We start from the raw sequence: 23741 nt of genomic DNA on the forward strand, positions 1-23741 counted from the left end.
CATTTGGGAGGCAGAGGCAGGTGGATCTCTGTGAGTTCAAGGCCAGCCTGATCTACAGAGCTAGTCCAGGACAGACTCCAAAGCTACAGAGAAACCCTGTTTCGAAAAACCAAAAAAAGCCAGGTGTTGGTGGCTCACGCCTTTAATCCCAGCACTCAGGAGGCAGAGGCAGGTGATCTCTATGAGTTCGAGGCTAGCCTGGTCTACAGAGCGAGTTCCAGGAAAGGCGAAAAGCTACACAAAGAAACCCTGTCTCGAACCCCCCCCCCAAAAAATCCCCCCCCAAAAAAGGGTTGGGGATTTAGCTCAGTGGTAGAGCGCTTGCCTAGCAAGCACAAGGGCCTGGGTTCGATCGTCAGCTCAAAAAACAAAAACAAAAACAAAAAACAAAAAAACCCCAACAAAACAAAAACCTTCTTTTTGTTCTATTGTTTTATTAACTTGCTGAAATCAAACTTTCATGTTCAGCTTATAATACCTGCAGTCTCTTTCCCTCAGTAGCCAGTATAATCATTTGCTTCATTAGGAATTGGAGCAAACAAGTGAAATCTGCCCTACAGCAGACCCAAGATTTTAAAAGTGTGCTTTGAGGGGGGAGAGGTGACTCAGTGGTTAGGACTCAGTGTTCTTCCAGAGGCTCCCAGTGCAGTTCCCAGCATCTACATCAGACAGCTCAGAACTGCCTGTAACTCCAGCTCAAGGGGATCTGACACCCTCTTCTGACCTCCATAGGCATGCACACAGACACATGCACATTCATAAAATAATAAAAATCAATCTTTAGGAAGCATGCTTTGATTTTTATTTGCTTCTAGATTGTTTAATATTTGTCTTCCTAATGCAAATTTGGAGTGCTTAAGTATGAGCAGATAAAGAGAAAGAAATGCAAAACAAGAGAACCAATTACATGAATTATGAACATTTTCTCACAAATGTGCACTAGATAGCAAGAACCTCCACAAGCATCAATCAAGCTGTGAAATCTGAAGTGCTTGACAACAGGAAGTAGAGGTGAAGAGCAGGATGAAATGACAAATGGGTGTGAAAAAATTCAAGCATTTTACCATAAATACCAAGTTTCACATATAAGAATTAGAAAAAAGTTAATAACATAAAATTGTTCTCTAATCTCTAAAACATCAATGTTACTGTCTGGGTCTTTTTGATATAGAGGTGATACCTTCTGTCCCAGTCAGTAACTGAAGATATTTGTTTCCTGATTGCTGTGATCAGGCAGCTGTCCCAAGAGCCTCAGCAATAGTACAGAGTGTCAGAGAATGTGACATGGGACAGGCTGCAGATCTGGAAAGGAGCAGGAATCAGCTGTTTTATACCAGCTGGCGTCCATTCAGCCATCTGGGACCTGGTAGCTCAGCAAATACTAAGAGTTCTGCTTCCTGACAGTTGGCAAGCACAGAAACCTGAGAGAAATGTGGATTTTCTCCAAAGAAAATTTTAAAGCAACGTTAAATTGTTCAAACTATCCATAGGCAGTATCCTGAAATTGTGCTTAGCCTTTCAAGGTAGAAAAATCACTTTTCTCCAGAGTTTATCATAGTCATTAATTGGGCAAGGCTCATCACAGACATTTGGCCATCAAAGTAAGATTTTTCTCTGTGGTATATTTATTATTACTTTATGTGTGTGAGTGTTTTGCCTGTGTATTTATGTGCACCATGTGCATGCCTGGTGCCCAAGGAGGCCAGTAGTGGGAGTCAGATCCCCTGAAACTGGACTTACAGAAGAAGGTTGTGAGCCACCATGTGGTGCTGGAAACCGAGAGGCTGGGGCTCTGTAAGAACAAGAACTTTCAAATGCTGAGCCATCTCTCCAGGCCCCCAAGGAGGACTTTTTTTTTTTTTTTTTAAAGGAAAGGAAATGTGAGGTTTTGAGAACTGAACTTGCCAAGAAGTACCAGCTCAGAAGTTCTAGTATTAACACTCGGAGAGTCCCCTTCCCACTTCCTCGACCAGGCTATATTCTTCTGATTGTTAATGGCATGCATGTTGAGCATAGTGTCAGGGTCCTTAGAAATGAACCATCTTGAATAGTAATCTCCACATTTTTAGAAATACACATAAAGGTATTAGGTTCCTTATTTTTTTGCTTTGTTTTATTTCCTCTTTCTTGATAACTAAAACTATCAGCACTGTAATATTTGATTACTCAGCCCATCATTTCCTGCTGCAGCACATTCTGTACCTTGGGGATTAGAAGAATAAATATCATGTCACAAAACAATGACTAGGACTGGAGGTGAAATAAATATCATAGACTTAATTAAGAGGGAGAGATTTCATTTCGTTCTCTTGACAGCATCATGAAATGGCATAGTACTAGGAGATGAGAATATAAAATCCCTTCTAAACCTAGTGTTTTTCAGTGCTTTATGAGAGACACTAATGGCCAACATGAAGAGAATGTTAATACCCTACCCCACTGGATCCTTTTACAGCTCACATTTTATACAGAAGTCAGAAGCTACCTGACATTAAACGTAAAAATCAAAGTGATATGTCATTTTTATATCTTATTTCTTAAACTAGAAACTTACCCACAGCTATTAGCTTGTTAAAACCTGATGTTAATAATCTGGAATCTATGTTTCTGAACCCCGTACTGGCTTTACCTTCTTTCTCTGACGATGTTTCGGATGCACAGGTCACGGTGATAATGGACAAATTGCTGACAGGTCATTTTTATTTCCTCAGAAACAGGGGAGTCTCTGTTTTCTGCTGTTTCCTTATTGTTCCACAGGAATTCAAGCCTGAAAACCAAAATTTAATCATAGCTGTTTCTTAAAGAAAACAGGTGTGAGAAGATCCAACCTGCCTCACCAAGTAGCTATTCTAAATCCATCTCCAAAGCTCTGTCATCAATACTCAGATGTCATTAATCTCTGAACCAGAAATTTCCCTGTTCTATGCCTGCTCTTTGAGCAGGCTGGGGCGGGGCCTGACCACTATACACTCTACAGATATGTTTGACCCATTTCAGTTTGTACTAAGATACTCCTGTCTTTGACCTTTTTGAAGCACAGACCTAACTTAGAAACTAAGCTGGATGTCTCACACTGCCTTAGAGACTAAAACCAAAACTAAGCCACCCAAGGTAGCTTGTGAAATAAGCATCTTATTTCACCATTTCCGACATTAGTAGCACAGAAACCAGCGCCAGGGTCTGGAGTATCAAACAGTCATTCTGTCTATCCAGGCAAGACAACTGTTGACAATGGACTTGGCTGGTGTTAGGAATTTGGCGACTAAGCTGAATGGCTTTTCTGTTACACTTTTCTTTTAGGAATGGTGATGACCCTTAGCACTGGCGTCTGAATGAAGACGATGATGATGATGGTGAAGGGCAGACACTCTTGACTGGCACTCCTCATATAGAGTACTTAGGTTGATTCCATTAGCCCTTCTGGTGACTATGAATTTTCCCTGCCTCTCTTTCCACCCCATGTTGAAACTTTTACATTATGATTTTTCACAAAGAACCCTTGATCTTCATTAAAAGAAATCTTCCTAGAAGCCAGCAAAACCCCCACATTGAGAGAATTCTTGAATTTTCTGTAAACGCTCAGTTGGATAGAAAGGGAAAGCTTACTGTCAAAGGAGAAAAAGAATCAGATGTAGACTTTGATGAGCAATACAGCACCTACTACCTCCATTTCCAAGTTTCATTTGACTATATGTAGTTAATAGCATAGCTAGAAGTCAGTGCCCATCAGTTCTTGTTAAAATGCAAATTACATTGCTGGATTTATAATACTTCTTCCAATACTTTCTCTGCAATTATCTGCAACAAATGTGTGATTTCCCAGATAACCTTTGTGTGGTATTTATGGTCTGCTGGCAGATACAAAAGTATAAAAGTATCAGTATTTTAATAGAATGGCCTTGTCACCACCTTTAGGTACAAAGGCTTATTCTCAAAACTGAATTTACCTTCTTTTGAAAGGTAGGATGATTAAATGTTTGTCCAACCCAAAGATTCCAAAGGAAATAAATCCCTAGGAGAGAAAACAGTTATTCGGTTGAATTCAACAATAAAACCCTAAGACAGAAATTAAGACAGTTAGTGTGTGAGGAAGCAGCCGATAGTGATGAGAGCAACATTTTAAATTCAGCAGACAAAGCAGACTCAAGTTCAGTGCTGGCAGGCACACGACACCCCACTTGTTGCCTCTTCCCAAGCATTCTGTCCTAGGAATTATGATGGGTGCTAAAAGCCAGTGTTGAAGAAAAACAAAATCATTTAAAGCCTACATGTTTGTGTTTCCCTCTTTTTTAAAAGAAAATCTCTCTGTGCGTGCCCAAGTACTTATTATTTTTCTGTTGAAACTTGTATGTGTGTGTGTGTGTGTGTGTGTGTGTGTGTGTGTGTGTGTGAAATATAATTAACAAGGGCTATAATACCTAATTGTAATACAGTTAGCATTATGTTGTAGATATGAAAGGTCCCCCAAAGGCTTATGCATTGCAAGCATGGTTCTTCATGCCCTGTTACATGAAGCTACAGGTGGGGGCCAGCAGTGGGGAGTCCATAGTACTCTTCTGGAAAAGCTGAGCTCAGTTCCTAACACTCATGCTGAGTGGCTCAAAATTGCTTGTAACTCAGTTCCAGAGGATCTGATGCCCTCTTCTGGCCTCCACAGGCAACTGTACTCACATGCACATACCCCACCTTCCCCAGACACATCAATAAGACAGACATACACATAGTTAAAAATTTGTAAATACAAAATGTTACATGAAGGACTTGGTTGTCTTAAGTACAAATAGTCAGAAGGGAACATCTCACTACATCAAGTCCTTAGAAGGAAAGTAGGGTTGGAGTGAGATTGTGTCTTCTCATGCCTTTGAGCCACTTGAGACATAAGCTATGTGGGTAGGCATTTGAAGTGCAACATTCCTGCCATTAGTTCTGTTCTTGACAAAGCCCCGTGGAATGGAGCTTGCTTGGTTCCTGTCCTAACATGGCTTAATCTGGAGTAGGCTTTCTGAATGCAAAATGCTTAGGGGGACTGTGAATTTTCACCCTAGTATCCTATCGTTGGGTAATGTCAGATCTTAAATAGTATCACAAGTGAAACTAGTATCAGATGGCTTTGGGGCACCCCTGTTTGTCTGTAATAAACTTATTACATAATGTGTTCCTTTATACTTTGCTGGTTTTCTTCCAATAACAATGTCAAAACAAACAGGAAACACTTTGGTTAGTGGAAGGCAAAAATATGTAGGAGCAGAAACTGACAAATTTTAACTACCTTATATGGCAAAATATTTCAAATTTAATAGGCACTGATTTCCAACACAGTATTTTTCAAGTTGATATTCAGTTTATGCATGGATATTCTCTATCAAAAAGTAAGGGTTTGAGTTGGGGATGTGGTTCAGTGTGGTTCAGTGTAGTTACTAGTATGCCTAGAATGTAAGAGTGAAAACTCAATCCCCAGCACCCTAAAAAAGAAGAGATAAGAAAAGAAGGTTGATGAAAAGATCAAATTTTGAACTTTTGCATATAAACTATTTCCCAAAATTTAAAATGTTATTTTTCTTTAAATATCCTCCTTTTTGTCCCAGTGCTAGGGATTAAACACAAAGCCTTCTAAATGCCAGACGTTAAATATAAATGTTAATAGTAACATGAGAGGGGGAATGATAGTATCTATTTTGTAGGTACTTTGTTATGTACATGAGATAATGAACATAAAATCCTTAACAAGGGTTGGCACAGGGTAACCTCTGGAGGAACACTACTACTGTTTCTGGACATGATTTTTTTAAAATACTGATTAAGTAGCTGTCATTCAAAAAACATGAGATATTTAGTAGCGTTAAGTGGCCAAACTAAGGCTCAGAGAAGCAGGTCATCTTCCAACGTGAGTTAGGAAGATCGTAAGTTTAAGAAAAATGTGGGGACACCTTGTTCCTACTTAAATCATTCTTCATCTCAATGCCAAAGCAAAAAACAGAAAAAGTCTTCGGTATTTCTGGTTGAAACATTCAGCGTACATGCTGATGACTTCAACCAATATAATAATTCATCTCTCTGGGGAGACAGGCAGCAGCTGTCAGCTGTCATGCATGCCAGCAGCTGATCAACAAACTGAACCCTTTGATGTAAAAGAAAACACTGTCTGCACCACCCTCCCCCCAATCACCTCACCCAAGAAAACAACCCTCTCGTTCTCAGTAAATAAATACCTGGCCGAAGTTAAACACGGCACAGAAAAACTGTAATTCAACATAGAGTCGTCCAGTCTCGTGATTGAACAGCCACCACAAACAACTAGAGAGATTCTGTAAAGGGAAGAAAAAGCAACTTGAAAATGAAGCAGGGAATCATTTCTCCCCATCCAGCGCACAGTATGATAACTTCTCCAGCTAATAATTAGGGGGAAAGACTACAGGGGAAAAACACCGAGAGAATGTCGAAGCTTTGTCTTTCAGATAAGAGCTTTCAACCTAACTCTTGACAGATGCCACTCAAACTGTCTATTCTGATCAACTCTGAAGCAAGAAGACAGGAGCCGTAATACAGAAGCTTACATAATAGATCAAGACTGCCGACTAGCCTACACGGGATGGATTTTAAAATTAGTTTGACACAAGAAAACAATTCTATCACTAAGCAGCAGTTCCTGGCAGCACTTCTTGATTTTTGACTCTTGTTCTTAGATGGCCGTTAAGTGTTGCTGGCTAATCTACGCTATATAATAAGCATCCAGTGTGAGGCGGCTGCAGAGGCTTTTGGCCCACCTCCCATCTCTAGGGAGCCACACTTGAAGCATCGTAAGGGATCATGATAGTTCACAAGTGAGGATAACAAATAAAAACCCTCCTATAGTTAAAGAAATGTACACAGTAAAATTAAGTACTGTACTTATAAATTATAACACTGAAAATCCTTCAGTATTTTATGCTGGCATGAAGGCTCTATGAATATGCACTACCCCTCTGGAAAAGAATCAGTAGAGAATACATCTGTGTCATAGAAATGCTTCTAGAGTTTGATGCAGGGTTCTCGACCTTGGGAATCTACCAATAGAAAACACAATGTCCGGAGGTGTTTATTAGGGCATTTTGAATAAAGAAGAACTTGAATTAATTACGACATTGCTTTTCTGTGGTTATTGGGAAGTAATTAAAAACAGTGGCTTTGAACACTTTGGTCAAATAGCCTTGTTTGACATGGGTGGAAAAAAGAACACAGAAGCCTGAGTGGACTTATAACCATGCAAAGTGTGCTAAAAAGTTAGTAGGCAGGGCTGAGGACAGAGGTCAGTACTTAAGCTTGTGATTCACATTCCTGAGGCCCTGGCTTCAATCTCCAGCACAAAAGAATTAAATAATAATGAAAAAGAAAAATTAGAGGGCATTAGTGTGATAGATATTTTTCTTGTTCTCTACAGTATGAAGATTTTCATAATTAAAAAATTTTAAAGATGCATGTGTATGAGTGTTTCCCTGTGTATACATATGTTGTTAGCATGTGTTTTCCTGGTGCCCACAGAGGCCAGAAGAGGGTGTCAGATCCCCTGGAACTGTAGTTATAGGTAGTGGTTATAGATGATGAGAATCTTTTGTCCTCTGCAAGAGCAGCAAGTGCTCTTAACTCTTGAGCCATCTCTCTAGGCCCTAAAAATTATTTTAAAAGTTTATTTGAAAAATATCTTTAGAGAGCTAATTTAGGTATTTGTCCACTGTCAGGAGTAAGCAGTCCTACATATATCACGGAAATACTTTGTTTTGACAAATTCTGTGTTCAAGAGAATAGACTGAATAGTGACTGTAGGAAGAACAGACCGCTGGAGTGATTGGACAACTGAGTAAAGGATTCATTCCTTGTCCTTATCCTCGTGCCTCAAACATTTAGCCACATGTTAAAATCCAGGTGGCCTAGCCACCATACTTCTACAAAGTAGCAATGAAGTTTCTCCAAGAGCAGCCGACTGTTTAAAGACATAACGCGGAACAGAAGCAGAAGAAGCTTTTACAGCAAACAGGCCGATGATGAGCAGTAAACACAGCAGGACATGGCGGGTCAACTGAGGGTCTCCGGTCTGCATGTGCTGCTCTTCCTCCTGGGCTAGGATGCAGCTTCGGGAGTCACAGTGACTCACACAGTGGTCCGCTACAAAACAGTGAGCAGAGTTTAATATTCCACACCCACCAGGACTTCCCAAGAGGAAGAGCACGGAAGCACACTCAGCTAAGACTTGGGCTCTGACTGTCAGTGGCCCTGGAGAACACCCTCATGTTACGGTGGAGAGTCTCTCAGAAGACGCACGAGCAGTATGCGGTAGTTCCTTCTTAACAAGGGTCTACAAAATTTATGGTATATAATTATGATGCACAACTTAGACATACTTCATATAGTTTACATATAATTTTAAAGGTTGAATTAATAGTTTTATCTGTGATAAATCCACATTAGCCACAAATACCCTATTATGTTCTATTTTGACAAAACAAATGTAGTGTTACCTCTTGCATTTTATAAAGAGCCTAACTAATTAATTAGTCCTGGTCCTAGCAAATAAAGCTAGGGGGACAGTCTCAGCTTTTAAGAGAAGAAAAAAAGGCCAAAATTCAATAGGTTTCCTGGATTTCTCACTTCAATTAACCTTTGTTTTGGGGTTTAAAAGTGTTGAGGATGAAACAGTACTTACCACTGAGCTACACCCTCAGACATGTGAGTTAGATTTATTGGGAAATCAATTTTAATACTACCTTTAAGAATTTTATTTTTTTCAAAATGAGTTCTGTTTCTATGATTATGATCTTATTATCACTTGCCCCCCATCTTATCGGAAACATATTCTCAAGCCACGTTTTACAGTGTATAGCTTCAACAGGAAGCCTGTGTAGTGTTCTTTTCACATTTAAGGATACAAAGGTTTCTTTTTAACCATTAAGCCTCCCCTCATGGCCCCAGGGCACTTACTTTTCTCAAAGGAAGAAGGCACAGGTCCACTGGCACTTGCCGTTGTTACTGGCTCTATTGATGGACAGTGTACGTCACCATTTCCCAAGGAGCAGGAACAGCAACCTAGACATAGGAAATAGGATGTGAAGGGGGGCCCAACCACAACAGAAATGTCCAAGTTCAAAAGATGCCAAGCCATGTTCAAGTCACTCAGGTTGTCTCCGTGGAGACATTTTCTATACAGGTACATATCTAGGTGTGCCTATACAGAGGTGAGCAATGAAACGGTGTCAGACAAATGATCAGCTTCTTATGCTGTCCCCTCACTGTATGAGACAGAGAGAAAGGCTTTTATCCAGGCTGCTTTCTGGAGACACTGTACTTCAGAAACTAAGAATCCAACCATTTCCTAAAACAAGACTTCATTCATCACGTTCATAAATACAACTGCCCTGCCGATGACCAATGGTGGCCTCAATAAAAGCTGCCTGTGACTTGGACTTGCTGTCTGCCTGCCCCAGTGATTGGACATAAAGCATTCCTTCTTTATGGATAATGCTTTCCAGTCAGTTGGAAGCCCCCGTCTGGGCTTGGCTGATAGAATCCTCTTCCAGGCTTATCTCTGCAGTCACTCTTTCAAACTCATCTACCTCAGGAGTCTGGAAGATTCGGATGAAGCAGTACTCTACTCTTCTCTACAAGCACACACGGCTGAATCTCCAGCTGGCTCATAGGCAGGCTGCTCTGCGCAAGTCATAGTGAGACATGCTGCAGAGCTGTAATTTTCCTCTGTATTTACTTATTTATATATTTGTTTATTTCCTCTGATAACTGCACACAGTGGGCTTTAATTTTTTTTTTTTACAGTTATATAGGGATGGTGCTTCCTGACATGGATTGCAATATGAATAGAATTATAACTTCAGTGGTAAACTATTAAAATGTACATGCTAGAAAAATGATTAATACTTGGGCTTAACCTCTCATTGATAATGTACTTAAGTTCTCCTGTGATAGTCTTAAAAACAAAAGGATTTCAAAGTACAAAAGCTATTATCTATAAGCCATTACAAATGTCTTTTGAATTTTAAGATAATAATGCCACCTCAAGGTTAAAAACAGAACCACAGAATAACAGAAAAGAAAATAAATTATCTTATCCAGATCTCTTCAGAAATGTGGAGGTTTAAATAATGAAACTACCCAAAAAAATATAAAAATGAAGAAAACATGTAAGGCCAGCGTATTCCAATAACATACCTACAAGGAATGAATACCTGCACACACAAATGTGTACATAAATAAGCAATTATGGCCTCTGTAGAAAACTATGCTGCAGTTTCCTCCTTCAAATATAAGGGCTTATCAGAAGTCATCAGCTTTCTCTTTATTAGACAAACTTTTTTTGTTAAACATACTGTTTTTATTTATTTTCAAGATTTATTTGTTTTAAGATTTATATATTTCTGCTTTATGTGCATGACTGTTTTGCCTACATGTATGTATGTGTACCATGTGTATGCCTGGTGTCCAAGGAGGCCAGAAGGGGGCATCTGATGCACTGGACCTGGAATGTGAGCCACCATGTAGGCACTGGGTACTGAGTCCAGGCCCACTGCAGGAGCAGCAAGTGTTCTTAATCACTGAGCCATCTCTCCAGCCACATTAGCTAGACTCTTGATCACATAATAAAATGTAACCCTAATTTCACACTATTTATAACACAAAAGTCATAGGTCTGTAACAAATATGCAACGAGAAACAGAGATAGAGGGGCTATATTGAATTACCAAACTACAGAAGAGACCAGGATGGTCACTTGAGGTGTTACGTGCTTATACTTGTCATAAAGCAGAATAAAACAGGATTTAGGGGCAAAACATAACCAGACAGATTTGAAACCTTTTCCCTTGGGAACATGAGTGAATAGTAATTAAGCAATATTTTACTCCAGGAGTCCTCATGATAGTGTCAGAGAATCATGACACCCACCCAACTATACTCCACATAAAAATAATATTACTAAGGATGTACAGTAAGCCTGATATCTCACTAGGAACTGAGGCTATAAAGACAAATCAGAAATGGTATTTACAGGAGAGTGGGCCAAATAAACAACAGCAGTTATGAAACAGTGAGATGAGGGAGGAGGCTGTGGATACAGCTCAAGGGGAGAGCTCTCCCCTAGCATTCATGAGGCCCTGGGTTCAATGTCAGTCCCACAAAAACAAAACAAAACAAAAACAGCAACAAAGTTAGGATTATAAATAAGGAGACGAAAGCATGAATACTCCAAGGTTTCCTACGTATAAAGTAGTTAGCTGCCCCATTTACAACGTAGATTCAAATTAGTTTTCTTGCTGGGGACAATATCTACAGGATTAAAGCCTACGGTTCTGGTTTTTGCTGTTTCTAAAAGTCAAGCAAGAGAGAAATGCAAAAGTCTCCCGAGGGTCTCAAGTCCCTTGTTTAGTGCTTCCCGGAGATGTTAGCATTTGGACACCATCCAGAACATCCCTGGAGGAAGACTGCAGGGCAGGTGACCTGGAGTGGGGGTCTTCTAGGGCTGCCCCAAACCCCATTAGAGTATAACTGCAAAGGGCAAAGAAAGTGAGGAAGGGAAGGAGGTTGATGATCTGAGAAGTATCCCGGGGCTTACGGAAAGCAGAGTCTAACATTTTAGTAAAGACATCATTGAACTTCCGTTTTAAAAGGAACATGGTCAAGGAGCTTGAAAGAATAAAAGTCTGATGATGTCATCACAAGTCATCATTGGGCCCAGGCTGAAGGGCTTTGCAGCAACAGCAGGAAGTGACGTGAGACCACACACGAGCCATTCTGGGCAAAGCATGGGGAGTCTGGGAGTGTGCACAGGAAGAGTGCACAGGGAGAGGCAGAAGAACAGGTGTTGAGCAGGGACAATCAGGGACTCGGGGGACTAGAGAGTCTTGACCTGCTCTGCAGCAGGAGTCTGGTGTGACCACAGCTCCATGAAGGAAGGTCAGTTGGGCCATTTCACATAAGCTAGACTGGATGCTGAAGGGTTTGGAGGCTGATGGACTTACAAGATGGAATAACCAAGCATTTTTCACAAAAGCCATTTGGGCTTTGTGGCAATGATTCAACTCTGACATTCCAGTACAAACACAGCCACTAACAACACATAAGTGAATGGTTGTGACTATGTTCCACAACACTGTGGATGGGAAATGCAAGTTTCATAGAACTTGTAAGTCATTAAAAAAAAAAAAAATCTCTTAACTTCAATCTTTTAAAGATGTAAAAGAAAAATTAACTGAGAAACTATACAAAAGTCAGGTGGTGAGTCTGACTTGGCTTATAATTTCTATGATTAACCTTAAATTCAGTTAGGCCTCTCCTTAAAATTCATCTTATTGATGGCACTTGCCTGATGAAATGTTGCTAAAGTCGGAAATGTGTGTGTTTAGTTTCCTAGGAAAGACCTTCCTTTCCTTCCACTTCTGCCAAAATTCTCAGGTCAAAGCTGGGGGCCTAGAGGAAGAACACTTGCAGAGTGTGTGTGAGATTGAGTTCAGTGCCCAGCACTGAAAGCTGGCACAGCGGCTCAGGACTGTCCTCCCAGCACTCAGGGGGCTTAGGCAAGAGGATCAACAGTTTGAGGCTAGCCTTGGATACAGAATAAGACCCTGTTTCAAACAGCCAGCCAGCCAACCAAACAACCAACTAACCAACTCACTCAGAAGTCTTAGAATTCAACAAAACATTAATCTCAGATTCATGTGCTAGAGGAATGAAGTTCTAATAGAATTAATCACGTTGTTCAACTGACAAATACCTATAATATTCAGAGTACTATAATGAATTTATATTGAGCAAAAACATCTAGGATACATGTGACTGTTTGTTTCCAAATATATGTAGGGCAGCTGGGCAGTGGTGGTACACGCCTTTAATCCCAGCACTCAGGAGGCAGAAGCAGGCAGATCTCTGTGAGGTCTAGGCCAGCCTGGTCTACAGAGTGAGTTCCAGGACAGCCAGGGCTACACAGTGAAAGCCTGTTTTGAAGAATCAAATAAAATTATGTGTATGTAGAGCTCATACTTGTTTCTGGGATAGAACTTGTAAAGAGTTCTGGCTCATTTGCTGGTGCTGGGCTCTCCTCAAATGCAGTGCTTCCAGGCTCTACTGGTTTGTGGTTCTGAGATTGGCCGAAACCTTCATAGTGACCAGCTTGGGTGGTACGGTTCATGCACATGAGTGACACACCAGCCATCAGAATGCTGCAGAACAGGGTGACTGCTGTGGTGATCATCTGCCAGTATCAGAAAAAAGATGTTAGGCCAGTTTTTACACTCTTATCTTAATAATCTTAGTACAGTAGGTTTAAGAAAACTTTTTTGGAGAGATGGCTCTGTGGTTAAGAACACTGGCTGCTCTTCCAGAGGACCTGGGTTCAGTTCCCAGCACCCACATGACAGCTCCTACCTGCCTGTAATTCCAGTTCCAGAAGATCTGACACCCACACACCAACATATCATGCAGGCAAAATACCAATGCATATAAAACAAAAAAATAAATCATTTAAAATTAAAAAAACACTTTTTGATAGAAAATATATCTAAATAGCTTTTTTATTAAAAAATTTTTATTCATTTTACATACCAACCAAAGATCCCTCCCCCGACATAGCTTTAAATACTACAGGACAATGTTTCTTTAAAAGGGGTAGGAGTATGGAAGGAATGTGATTTAATTGTAAATAAATCATGGTTTGTCTTTAATCATACAGGCTCCTTAGATGTTTCATGTACAGCAAATGATTAACAATACAGCCATTGGTTTCCTTTAAGTAACCAAATGGTTTCTTACAGACTCTTTATTTACTTCTAAATGCTGCATGTAGTTCAACCACACTTCAGTGAATGGAGCCTTGCTCATATTAATGATTATAAAAATTATAGCTAACATTTAGGAGCACCAGCTGGATGTATTAGTGTAAGTCCTTTTTATATATAATCCTGTTTATTCTCACAAAACTAAATTAAGTTTGAAATTATAAAACAAAAGGTAAGAATTAAGAATCTTTGGTGGAAGTTTTTTAAAACATATGCTGGTGGATCCTACCCCTGAAGAATCCATAAGTTCCATAAGCCTCCTGGTCTATAGCTTTGCAAGTACGCTTTGCTCAAATACACTTTGATCTGGAATTTGTACCTCTCATAAGAGTAACATATTTGACATCTACTGCCAAGCTGTTTACTTTTCTTTTCCCTTCAGCAGAGAAAACATAGCTCATAATGTATCTTAATGAAAATCAATTAAGGGGCTAGATAGATAGCTCAGTAGTTAAGAGCACTTTCTGCTCCTACAAAGGTCCTGGCTGGGTTGGATTCCTAGAATCCATATGGCAACTCGGAACAGTCTATAACTCCAGTTCTAGGGGATCCAATTCCCTCTGCTGGCCCCCACAGTTTCTGCACACGCATTGTATATGTATGTACATTCAGGCAAAACACTCATACACAAAATAAAAATAAATAAATCTTTAAAAAAACAAAATTTTTAAAAATCAAGTTATAAGCATTTAGAAATCTTCAGCTAAAAATGTTTATATCTTGAAGTGTCATACCATGTTATAAAATCACCAGTGTCCTATACAATAAATTAAAATATATGCTGGGTGGTGGTGGCACATGCCTTTAATCCTACCACTCAGGAGGATCTCTGTGAGTTCAAGGCCAGCCTGGGCTACAAAGTGAGTTCCAGGAAAGGCTCCAAAGCCACACAGAGAAACCCTGTCTCAAAAAAGCAAAAATAAATAAATAAAAATAATATATATTTTTTTCAATTTAATTTTAATATAAGAACATCAAGGTACATAAACTAGCTAAAAAGAGATTCTTAAGACGGGAACTGCCAATAAACTCTTCCCACCTGCTCTTTTCCATAAAAGAAGGCAGAGTCAATGCTGTCTCCGTTGTGTTTCCCAGTTACCAAAAGCACACCAACAAGGAGAGCAGGGATCCTGTAACCAGAGTCATTGAGAAAGAAAGCGTGAATGAACATGGCTGTGTGGGGGAGCCTGTAAGAAAACAGAAAAAGGCCACTTACCCCCAGCCGGATATTATGATGATTCCCACGGGGATCTGCATGCTCTCACGCTTTTTCAGAAGAAACAAAGAAACGGCTAGAAGGCCTGGAATCAAGAGAACAGGACTGTAAATGATTGCCCTTGACACTGCACAGTGGCAACACTGCACTTTGTAAAATGCCCTGCTGACTTTGGTATCCTGGTGGTCCACTTTGCCTTTTGCTTTGTGGCTTTGGCTGGTTTGGGTATCAGGTACCAACTGAACTCCTCCTCACACCCATCCTCCACGTCCCAAGTCCCAGGGTTACAAGTGTGCACCGCCATGCTGTTTTTTTAAATAGTAGTCTGGGTTTTGCTCCCAATTTTCCTCCTGATAAATAATTGTTGTTTGAAGCCATTTTTCTAAATTAAAAATACTTTTGTTTCTCTTCCTAGAATCTTTCTTTTCTCAAACCTTGTTTTACTGAAGGATTTCTTTTCAAAGGCATAGTGGTTTTTTATTTCTTTTTTTTTTTTCATTTATTTGATTAGAATTTAGTAGAGTTGGAAAAGTTAACGGTATACAGAACATTTCCAAGAGTGACTCCATTTTGTTGGTGCTAAGAAGTATCTATAGTTCTTAGCCAGGTTAGGTTTTGGGAAATGCCTCAAATGTAGGACTGAAGCGTCATATAAATATGATACAAACTTAATACAAATGTGCTACAAACATAATACAGACCTAACTATTTCAAGAATTTTTGTTGTTATTTTTTGGTTTGGTTTGGCTTGTTTCGTCAGACTGGGTTGCTATGTAGCTCAGCTGTCCTTACACTCTCGATCCTCCTGCCTCAGCCTTCTGAGTGCGAAACAAGACAGGCGCCATGACACCAGCTTGTTTTCAAGTTCTTGAATTTTCCTTATGCCTGGCACTGTCACTTATACATGCGGCACTTAATAAACTCCACAGGGCTACAGAATCTGAGTACCGTAGGGAAGGAATCTCCGTTTCCAATTAACACTTTAATTTCATAGGTATGGAAGAAACAAGGGCTTGCCCAAGCCACACAGCAGAGGGTAGAGTGGTGTAGAAACCCAGCCTTCTGAGGAGCATGAGAAGTTCTGAAACTGTCCTGGAGTTCCTACGGTGTATTTTCAGGGTCTGGAAAGAATATGTCTATAAGAAATTTTCAGTCTATTTGGCATATTTTCAATGATAATCACCTAGTGTCCACCTTACAGTTAGGTAGTCTCATCAGTCAGCACTTAGATTTCACTTTATATATTAAGTTTGAGCCAAGTGAAGGCCAGGTGATGATGTCACAATTTACAGTTAAATGAAGACTCTAGGAGTATGAAGAAAGAAAGGCAGTGAGATAACCAGATCATAACCCCATATGTGTAAGTAACTGAAGCTAACCTAAAAAACAAACAAACAAACAAACAAAAAACAGGGAGCAGAGTTCCACTTTACATTTCAAGGTGTAATCTACATTAGCAAAATAAGATCCTTTCTAATAACTAACACTTTAAGTTAGAGTGAACATAAATGGGCATGATAATTAACACTTTAAACTAGAGTTAACATAAACAGATACTGAGGTCCTTGAGAAGGGTTTGGCACTCCGAAATTCAGATCTTCTCATTCTGTGAAGAACCAGAGCTGTGCAATGACAGCTGGTACTAGCAGGTCTTTGGACTTGCTTTCATAATTTGCAAAATGAAATATTTAAACTGGACCAGAAAAAAGGTATAGAAATGGACTATTTATATATTCAATGTACATTTGAAATTGTTTGATTAGCGAGTGAAGCCTGGCATCACTGGTATTGGGTTTATCGGATGTGCTAGCAACTGATTAGCCGGGCAGTGGTGGCACACGCCTTTAATCCCAGCACTTGGAAGGCAGATCCAGGCGGATCTCTGTGTGTTCGAGGCCAGACTGGTCTACAGAGTGAGATCCAGGACAGGCACCGAAATTACACAGAGAAACCCTGTCTTGAAAAAACAAAACAAAACAAACAAACAAACACAAAAAACAAAAAAGCAATTGATTTTAAAGGAGAAATAAAGTAAGTGGTTGTGCAGATGGGACAGAAATGGTGAAGGTGGTTTGTAAACCAATCTGAGAATGATGGAACTTGAAATTTTAAAATACACGGAATGTGTCTGTAATTTTGTCTTTTTGGTGTAAGCCTAGCCTTTGGCAACTGAACCATAAAATCATGCTATATTTTCAATAATCTGATGATCACAGGATGCCTTTATTGAACCAGTGAACTCATGAATGCTTTAGACAGATCTCCGCATGCATGTTTGAAGGGTTTGGAGATAGGGCTACTCTCTCACTCTTATTACAAATTCCACCTGAATAAACTTAAGTACAGAGATCAGCTTGGGCCACCTATATTTGGAATTACAGTCTCTAGGTTCCTTTAATGTGACATCTCATGACAAGTCACATGCTATGACAGAGATATTTGCCTCGAAGATGTTTGTGAATTTGTCATTCTGTAATTCCTCTCCACATTACTGCCTCATTTCAAAAGGCCAAGGACTTAGATGGGACCAGCTTGATCCTCAGGGCGTGAAACCAAAGGTCTTCCCAACGGTCACTTCCTGGCCCTTGCTTATTAACCACTGTACCATTTCCCTTCTTGTACCATTTTATAATTCCAAATTTGTGATATAAGCACAAAGACAACCAAACCAGACAGTACTTTTCACAAACATACCAGAATGTCTGCTTCTAAATGAATGTTACATTTCAAAACAGCAATGTTAGCTTACACATTTTGTCATTTTTGGAGTCAATTGAAAGTGTATTCTTCATCATTGGGTCCTCTACTAAAAATTATTTTATTTTACCTATATGAGTGTTTTGCTTGCATGTATGTCTATGCACCATGTGCATGACTGGTGCCCAGGGAGGCCAGTAAAGGACTTTAGATCCCCTGGAACTGGAGTTACAGAGGGTTGTGAGCCTCCATGTGGGTGCTGGGAATCGAACCTAGGTCCTCTGGAGCAGTCAGTGCTCTCACCCACTTTAAGTCCTCTCCATAGCCCCTCCACATCCTCTTACCCACTTTTCTTGTTCTCTTATTGCCTCTTTTCTTTCTATTAAATGATTGACAGATTCTCATTTCTTGAATGTGTGCAGTGTACCAGATGTAATACCTATACTTCACTTCATCCTCAGAGTAATGTGCTGCAAGCCAGCTTTAGAAGTAGTAAAACAGAAGACCCAGGGGTTGGAGAGATGGCTCAGAGGTTAAGGGCACTGGCTGCTCTTCCAGAGGACTCAGGTTCAATTCCCAGTACCCACACAACAGCTCACACCTGTCTGTAACTCCAGTTCCAGGGCTTCTGACACCCTCGGAGACATACATGTAGGCAAAACACCAATGAACACAAAATAAAACAAACAAACAAATAAACAAATCACAGGAAAACCCCAGAAGACCCAAAGGCAGTTAATCTGTATGAGGCAAAACCACAGTTTGCAGTTCAGTAGGACTCCAGAAGTGAGCTCTGGGACACCTCTGCCTTTTTCCACCTGGTGTCTCCACCAGGGCGCTACACTGAGATGGCCTAGAGCCAATGACCGCCCAATGAAAAGAGCCACGTGACTGAAGAGGGTTTTGAGCCAGGCAGAAATAATGCACTCAGCAGATAACTCAGCTCTGCAGGCGTGTGTGTGTGTGTGTGTGTGTGTGTGTGTGTGTGTGTGTGTGTGTGTAACAGTGTGAACGCCCTGACCTGTGCTAACAGACTTCAAATGGATCATAGATGCTGAGGTCTTTAGAGGGAGAGGAGAGGGGCAGACTGTAACAGTCCTTTCATGAGACAACTTACCTGTCCACAAATAGGTGCTGTACAGGGAGCTGTACAATAGAACAAACACCAAAATTTGTCCAACAAAATTTTTTTCCTTAACAAAATTCCATATCATCATTCCAGCACAAACAATAGACTAAAGAAAAAATTATTAAAAGATTTTGTAAGTAGTTAAAAGTAAATTGTATGATTCAATATAACAGGGAAAAAAACTATTACTCTAATCATACCCATTGAAGTTTTATTCACAGAAAATAATCATTTATTTAAAATTATCACTATCAACTACTATATATTAGTTTTACTAAAATTTCAAGCTTTATGATTAAAAGCCTCTTTTCCATAGAGCCTTCAATAATGTACATATTAAATGATAATGAAGACCATATTCTAGATTTTAGCCTTATTTAGTAATGATTTACATAGAAAATGTTAAACTTCTTTCCATTAAAGACACCATGCCAAGACCTAACTGGAAAGTAAGGTCACATGAGCAGTCTTTTTATTATTGTTTTCATCTTCAAGAAGAATCTTACTCTGTAACACAGGCTGATTTCAAACTCACAGGAGCGGGCTTCCTGCTTCCGCCTCCTAAATGCTCAGAATTCAAAGTGTGAGTCACCACACCCAGGTGAGAGTTCAATTTTTAATGATTCAATCATTTGTATTTTAAAAAACATAATGTTATCATTAATTGCCATTATTAATCTTAAAGTTTAAGACCTATTGTAACATTTAATATAGCAAGCATAAATTAGTTGTAATTAAATTATAATTGATTATATCTGCTAATAATTGGGACTTTGTAACTGAAAAAAAAAAAACCTAAGAAAGTATTTTTTTTCTCATACAGTACAATAATCCTAGGGAAAACACCACTTAAAGATCTACTAACCTGAGCAATGAGTAAATTAGTTGTAAGCATATGAGGAAGCTGCTTGTATTTCTTACTCAAGAGAAGAATAGCCAGAGACCAGATCTTGAAGATAAAAGGTTCAAGTTATTTATGTTTCTCAATCTTTATAATTACTTACTAAATAGCATATTAGAAAACTTTTTTGTTGTGGGCTAGATTGAACTCAGGGCCTCATATATACTAGACAAGCATCCAACCACTGAGCTACATCCTAGCCCTTGGTTTTTTTAGGACAGGATCTCACTGTATAACTCAGACCTGCCTTGAACTCCAGATCCTCCCAATGCTTAAGTAATGGGTGTATTCCACTATGTCTGGTCCCTGTGATAAGTATTTTTAGAGAATTCTCTTTATCCTCAATCCAGAAAAAATTTTAAGGTTTCATTAAAATTGAAGGTTATTGCTGGGCGGTGATGGCGCACGCCTTTAAACCCAGCACTTGGGAGGCAGAGCCAGGCGGATCTTTGTGAGTTCGAGGCCAGCCTGGTCTACAGCGTGAGATCCAGGACAGGCACCAAAACTACACAGAGAAACCCTGTCTCGAAAAAAATACAATGAAGATTATTAATATAAATTACTGTATCCAAAGTGAAATAAAGGCATGAGGAGATTCATGGTTAACAAATTAGTTCTTTAAGAACTAGGGGCTTGACAAGGGCCATATTGTAAGTATGCCTACCTTCAGCATCTGGGCTAGGACACAATGTCACAGCCAATTATTCAGGAAAGAACCTTTCTAAATTTTTTTCCTTTCTGATTTTTCTGACCCTAGCTCCTGAGGGATCTAAATTCCAGGTGGTCTTATTTCAAATAACACATGCCTCCCACACCAAGATTAATCTTGTATTCCTAGTATTTAAAAGGATTAGGTTTCTCCTTCTCCTCCTCCTCCTTCTCCTCTTCCTCTTCCTTCTTTTCTGGCTAGTACTAGCATTGGGCCTAGTGCCTCATGCATGCTAAGTACGTGTTCGAAGCTAAGCTACACCTCAACCCCAAGACTGAGTTTCTATTCTACCTTCATATTGCCCAGGAAAGTATGCTGGTTAATTTTCTTCTTGTCTCTAATTGACAAAAGACATTGATACCTTCTGTCTCTCCAAATTACCTTCTTACCAAGGAACATAGATATTTTAAGAGTATGTGATAGGCTGGGTGGTGGTGGTACACACCTTTAATCCCAGCACTTAGGAGGCAGAGGCAGGTGGATCTCTGTGTGTTCAAGGCCAGCCTGATCTACAAAGAGAGTTCCAGGAAAGCCAAGACTACACACAGAGAAACCCTGTCTGTCCCCTTTGGGATTTCCTAAAAACCATACTAATCATACATTTATTTATTGTTAATATACATATTCATTCCTTTTAAGAATAAACATTGTCGGGCTTGAGAGATGGCTCAGCGGTTAAGAGCACTGGCTGCTTTTCCAGAGGTCCTGAGTTCAATTCCCAGCACCCATATGGTGGCTCACAACCATCTGTAATAAGATCTGGTGCCCTCTTCTGGCCTGCAGGCATATATGCAGACAGAATACTGTATACATAATAAATAAATAAATCTTTTTTTTTTTAATTAAAAAAAGAATAAACAATGTCTTTTTCCAACCTAGAATAATTCTGACTGAATTCAGCAGGCAATCTGACTTATATGATACTCTTGTTAAAGCTTATATATTTGAGCTAGCAGAATCAAATTTGAAAAGTTATCTGGTTTCATTTAAATAAATAGTTAATCTTGATCCCAAGGCCGTTTTGATCCTATGATTCTGGAATAGCTAGTTATTGTTTGGTGATCATTATTCATAGAATGCTTATCTCATTATAAATCTTAAAACAATTCATTGAACTAAGTAAAATGATTATCTTTATAGCTAAGAAAACTAAGCTTATGAGAGGTTAAGTAACCCCAAAGAGACACATAGACAACTTGATATAGGATAAAGAATCAAATCAAGTTTGACTAAGTCACACACCTTGCCCATTAGACAACTCAAAACTTCTGATTGGAAAGACAAACTTAGTTAATTAGGAAGTTGATATTGCATTTTTTTCCAGATAGACTTTAGTTTTCTCCTTTGTTTTTTAAGAAAAAGTTTTTTAAAAAATCCTTTTCTCTTAGTAGTTATTGTCAAGCTTATTTTGTAGTTTCTATTCAATTTGACACCGAAACATACTTACCAAAGAGACCAGGCTGATAATACTTATATCAAAACTAACATTCTGAATGGCATATGCCAATGGCTTAGCATCCATGGTGGGAAAGGTCAATAACCAGGCAGAAACATACATGATTGGAGCAGACACAAATGTACTTATTACCATCCCTGACGTTATCTGCAAAAAATGAGGTCAAATTAAGGAATCATAATCTTACCTAAACAATTGCTTAAAATTTAAATACCCATAATACACTAATGCATTTTAAAATGAAAATGAGCTGGGTGGTGGTGGCACACACCTTTAAACCCAGCACTCGGGAGGCAGAGCCATGTGGATCTCTGTGAGTTCAAGGCCAGCCTGGGCTACAGAGTGAGATCCTGGACAGGCATAAAACTACACAGAGAAACCCTGTCTCGAAAAACTAACTAACTAAATAAATAAATAAATAAATAAATAAATAGTAAAATAAAATGAAAATGAAAACCAGTAAGGACATTAGAGAACCCCATACGATCTGATGCCACACTTCTCCTTTCTGAGAGTATGCTCCATTGGCCCCTTTCTAATCTAGGTTCAAATGATATTTGCATATAAAAGTACTACAAATTAGGTTGTTAATTATCTTCTAGGTTCTAGGAGGAGCACCCTTCCAATGGTCTAATTAAATCTATGAACAGTTTTCTTCCGTGCTACTTCATAAACTATGGGGGTAAACCAACAGAAAATAATTACCAAACATAATATAGATTAACTAATGGGACTGTCCCTCATATTACATTTCAGAATTCCTTAATACAATATACATACACACCATTAATTTATCAATTTTATCTAGTTTATTGTGGAGTAGTTTCTTGTGGTGATTGAATTATAGTGAACAAAATTTTTTCCCCTCAAAATTCCAAAAGTGACCCCTCTGTAAACAACTTTAAAGCTTAAGTCTAAACGTAGATGCAAAGTACTTGAAACAAAACAAAACAAAGACTAATAAAAAAAAACATAGGTTTAAAAAAAATAAAAGAAGAGCACAGATGAATGAGGTTCCCATATTAAATAACTATGGTTGTATAATGTTACAGAATATCTCTTTATTTACAGTGGGACAGCTTAGAAAGCTCAAATTCTCATTTAAAGAATGTTGCTTTCTGCATTTTACGACTTCATTTTTCTCTTCACCACAGAAACCACCCCAATTAGAGAAAACAAACAAACAAACAAAAAACCAGTGCATACAAAACCAGTGCACACAAAGCCAGTGCACACAAAGCCAGTGCACACAAAGCCAGTGCACACAAAGCCAGTGCACACAAAGCCAGTGCACACAAAGCCAGTGCACACATACAATCTCTACTTCCATGTTGAACTGCGATGCAAAGATCGCCACGCCGGGGGCTACGGGGAAGACGCCATAGAGAAAGGCGAAGTTGGACAGACTTGTGTGGTTCACGACACTGGTGCCCTTGTCCAGCAGCTCCACCATTTCTCTGCACAGAAGGGGCAGTACCAGGCTGGGGAAAGAAGAGATGGAGAATGGTCTTAACCTCGGTAGAGATGGAGAATGGTCTTAACACCAGTGTCGGCTGTCCCTGCTAGGAACTGCACTGGTGAATCTGGAATTGTGTTACACCTTTCCTCCTGAGCAGTAGGAATTTATATTTTCATATATTCTCCTCTGCTGGACATTTTGTTGAAAGTCAGGAATTCAGCTAGGAGCCATTTTCAGATCAATGTCCTGGTATATTTCAAACATTCAGGAATATGAAGGGGAAAATAGATTTTTACAAATATTTTTTTGCAAAAAAAAAAAGAAGTAAACATTATAATTATAGCTGCTTTCTTGCTTCTTCTA

At 39.3% G+C, this 23741-nt stretch overlaps 1 protein-coding gene across 2 annotated transcripts in view; it reads right to left on the bottom strand.

Annotated features, from left to right (window-relative positions):
- Positions 1 to 23741, bottom strand: part of Gpr155 (G protein-coupled receptor 155) — a 41937-nt gene that overhangs the window by 2352 nt on the left and 15844 nt on the right. For both annotated transcript variants that reach the window (XM_036185016.1, XM_036185017.1), the window contains exons 5-16: positions 23235 to 23400; positions 21911 to 22066; positions 19719 to 19802; positions 18842 to 18959; positions 15028 to 15112; positions 14851 to 14941; positions 13018 to 13228; positions 8953 to 9057; positions 8003 to 8139; positions 6210 to 6305; positions 3948 to 4012; positions 2630 to 2767 (exon numbers count right to left, since the gene is read on the bottom strand). In XM_036185016.1, coding sequence (XP_036040909.1) covers positions 2630 to 2767; positions 3948 to 4012; positions 6210 to 6305; positions 8003 to 8139; positions 8953 to 9057; positions 13018 to 13228; positions 14851 to 14941; positions 15028 to 15112; positions 18842 to 18959; positions 19719 to 19802; positions 21911 to 22066; positions 23235 to 23400 — 1452 coding nt within the window. The remainder of the gene's footprint in view (positions 1 to 2629; positions 2768 to 3947; positions 4013 to 6209; positions 6306 to 8002; positions 8140 to 8952; positions 9058 to 13017; positions 13229 to 14850; positions 14942 to 15027; positions 15113 to 18841; positions 18960 to 19718; positions 19803 to 21910; positions 22067 to 23234; positions 23401 to 23741) is intronic.

Source organism: Onychomys torridus, chromosome 4 (genome assembly GCF_903995425.1).
Source record: "Onychomys torridus chromosome 4, mOncTor1.1, whole genome shotgun sequence".
In the NCBI taxonomy this organism is placed as follows: domain Eukaryota; kingdom Metazoa; phylum Chordata; class Mammalia; order Rodentia; family Cricetidae; genus Onychomys; species Onychomys torridus.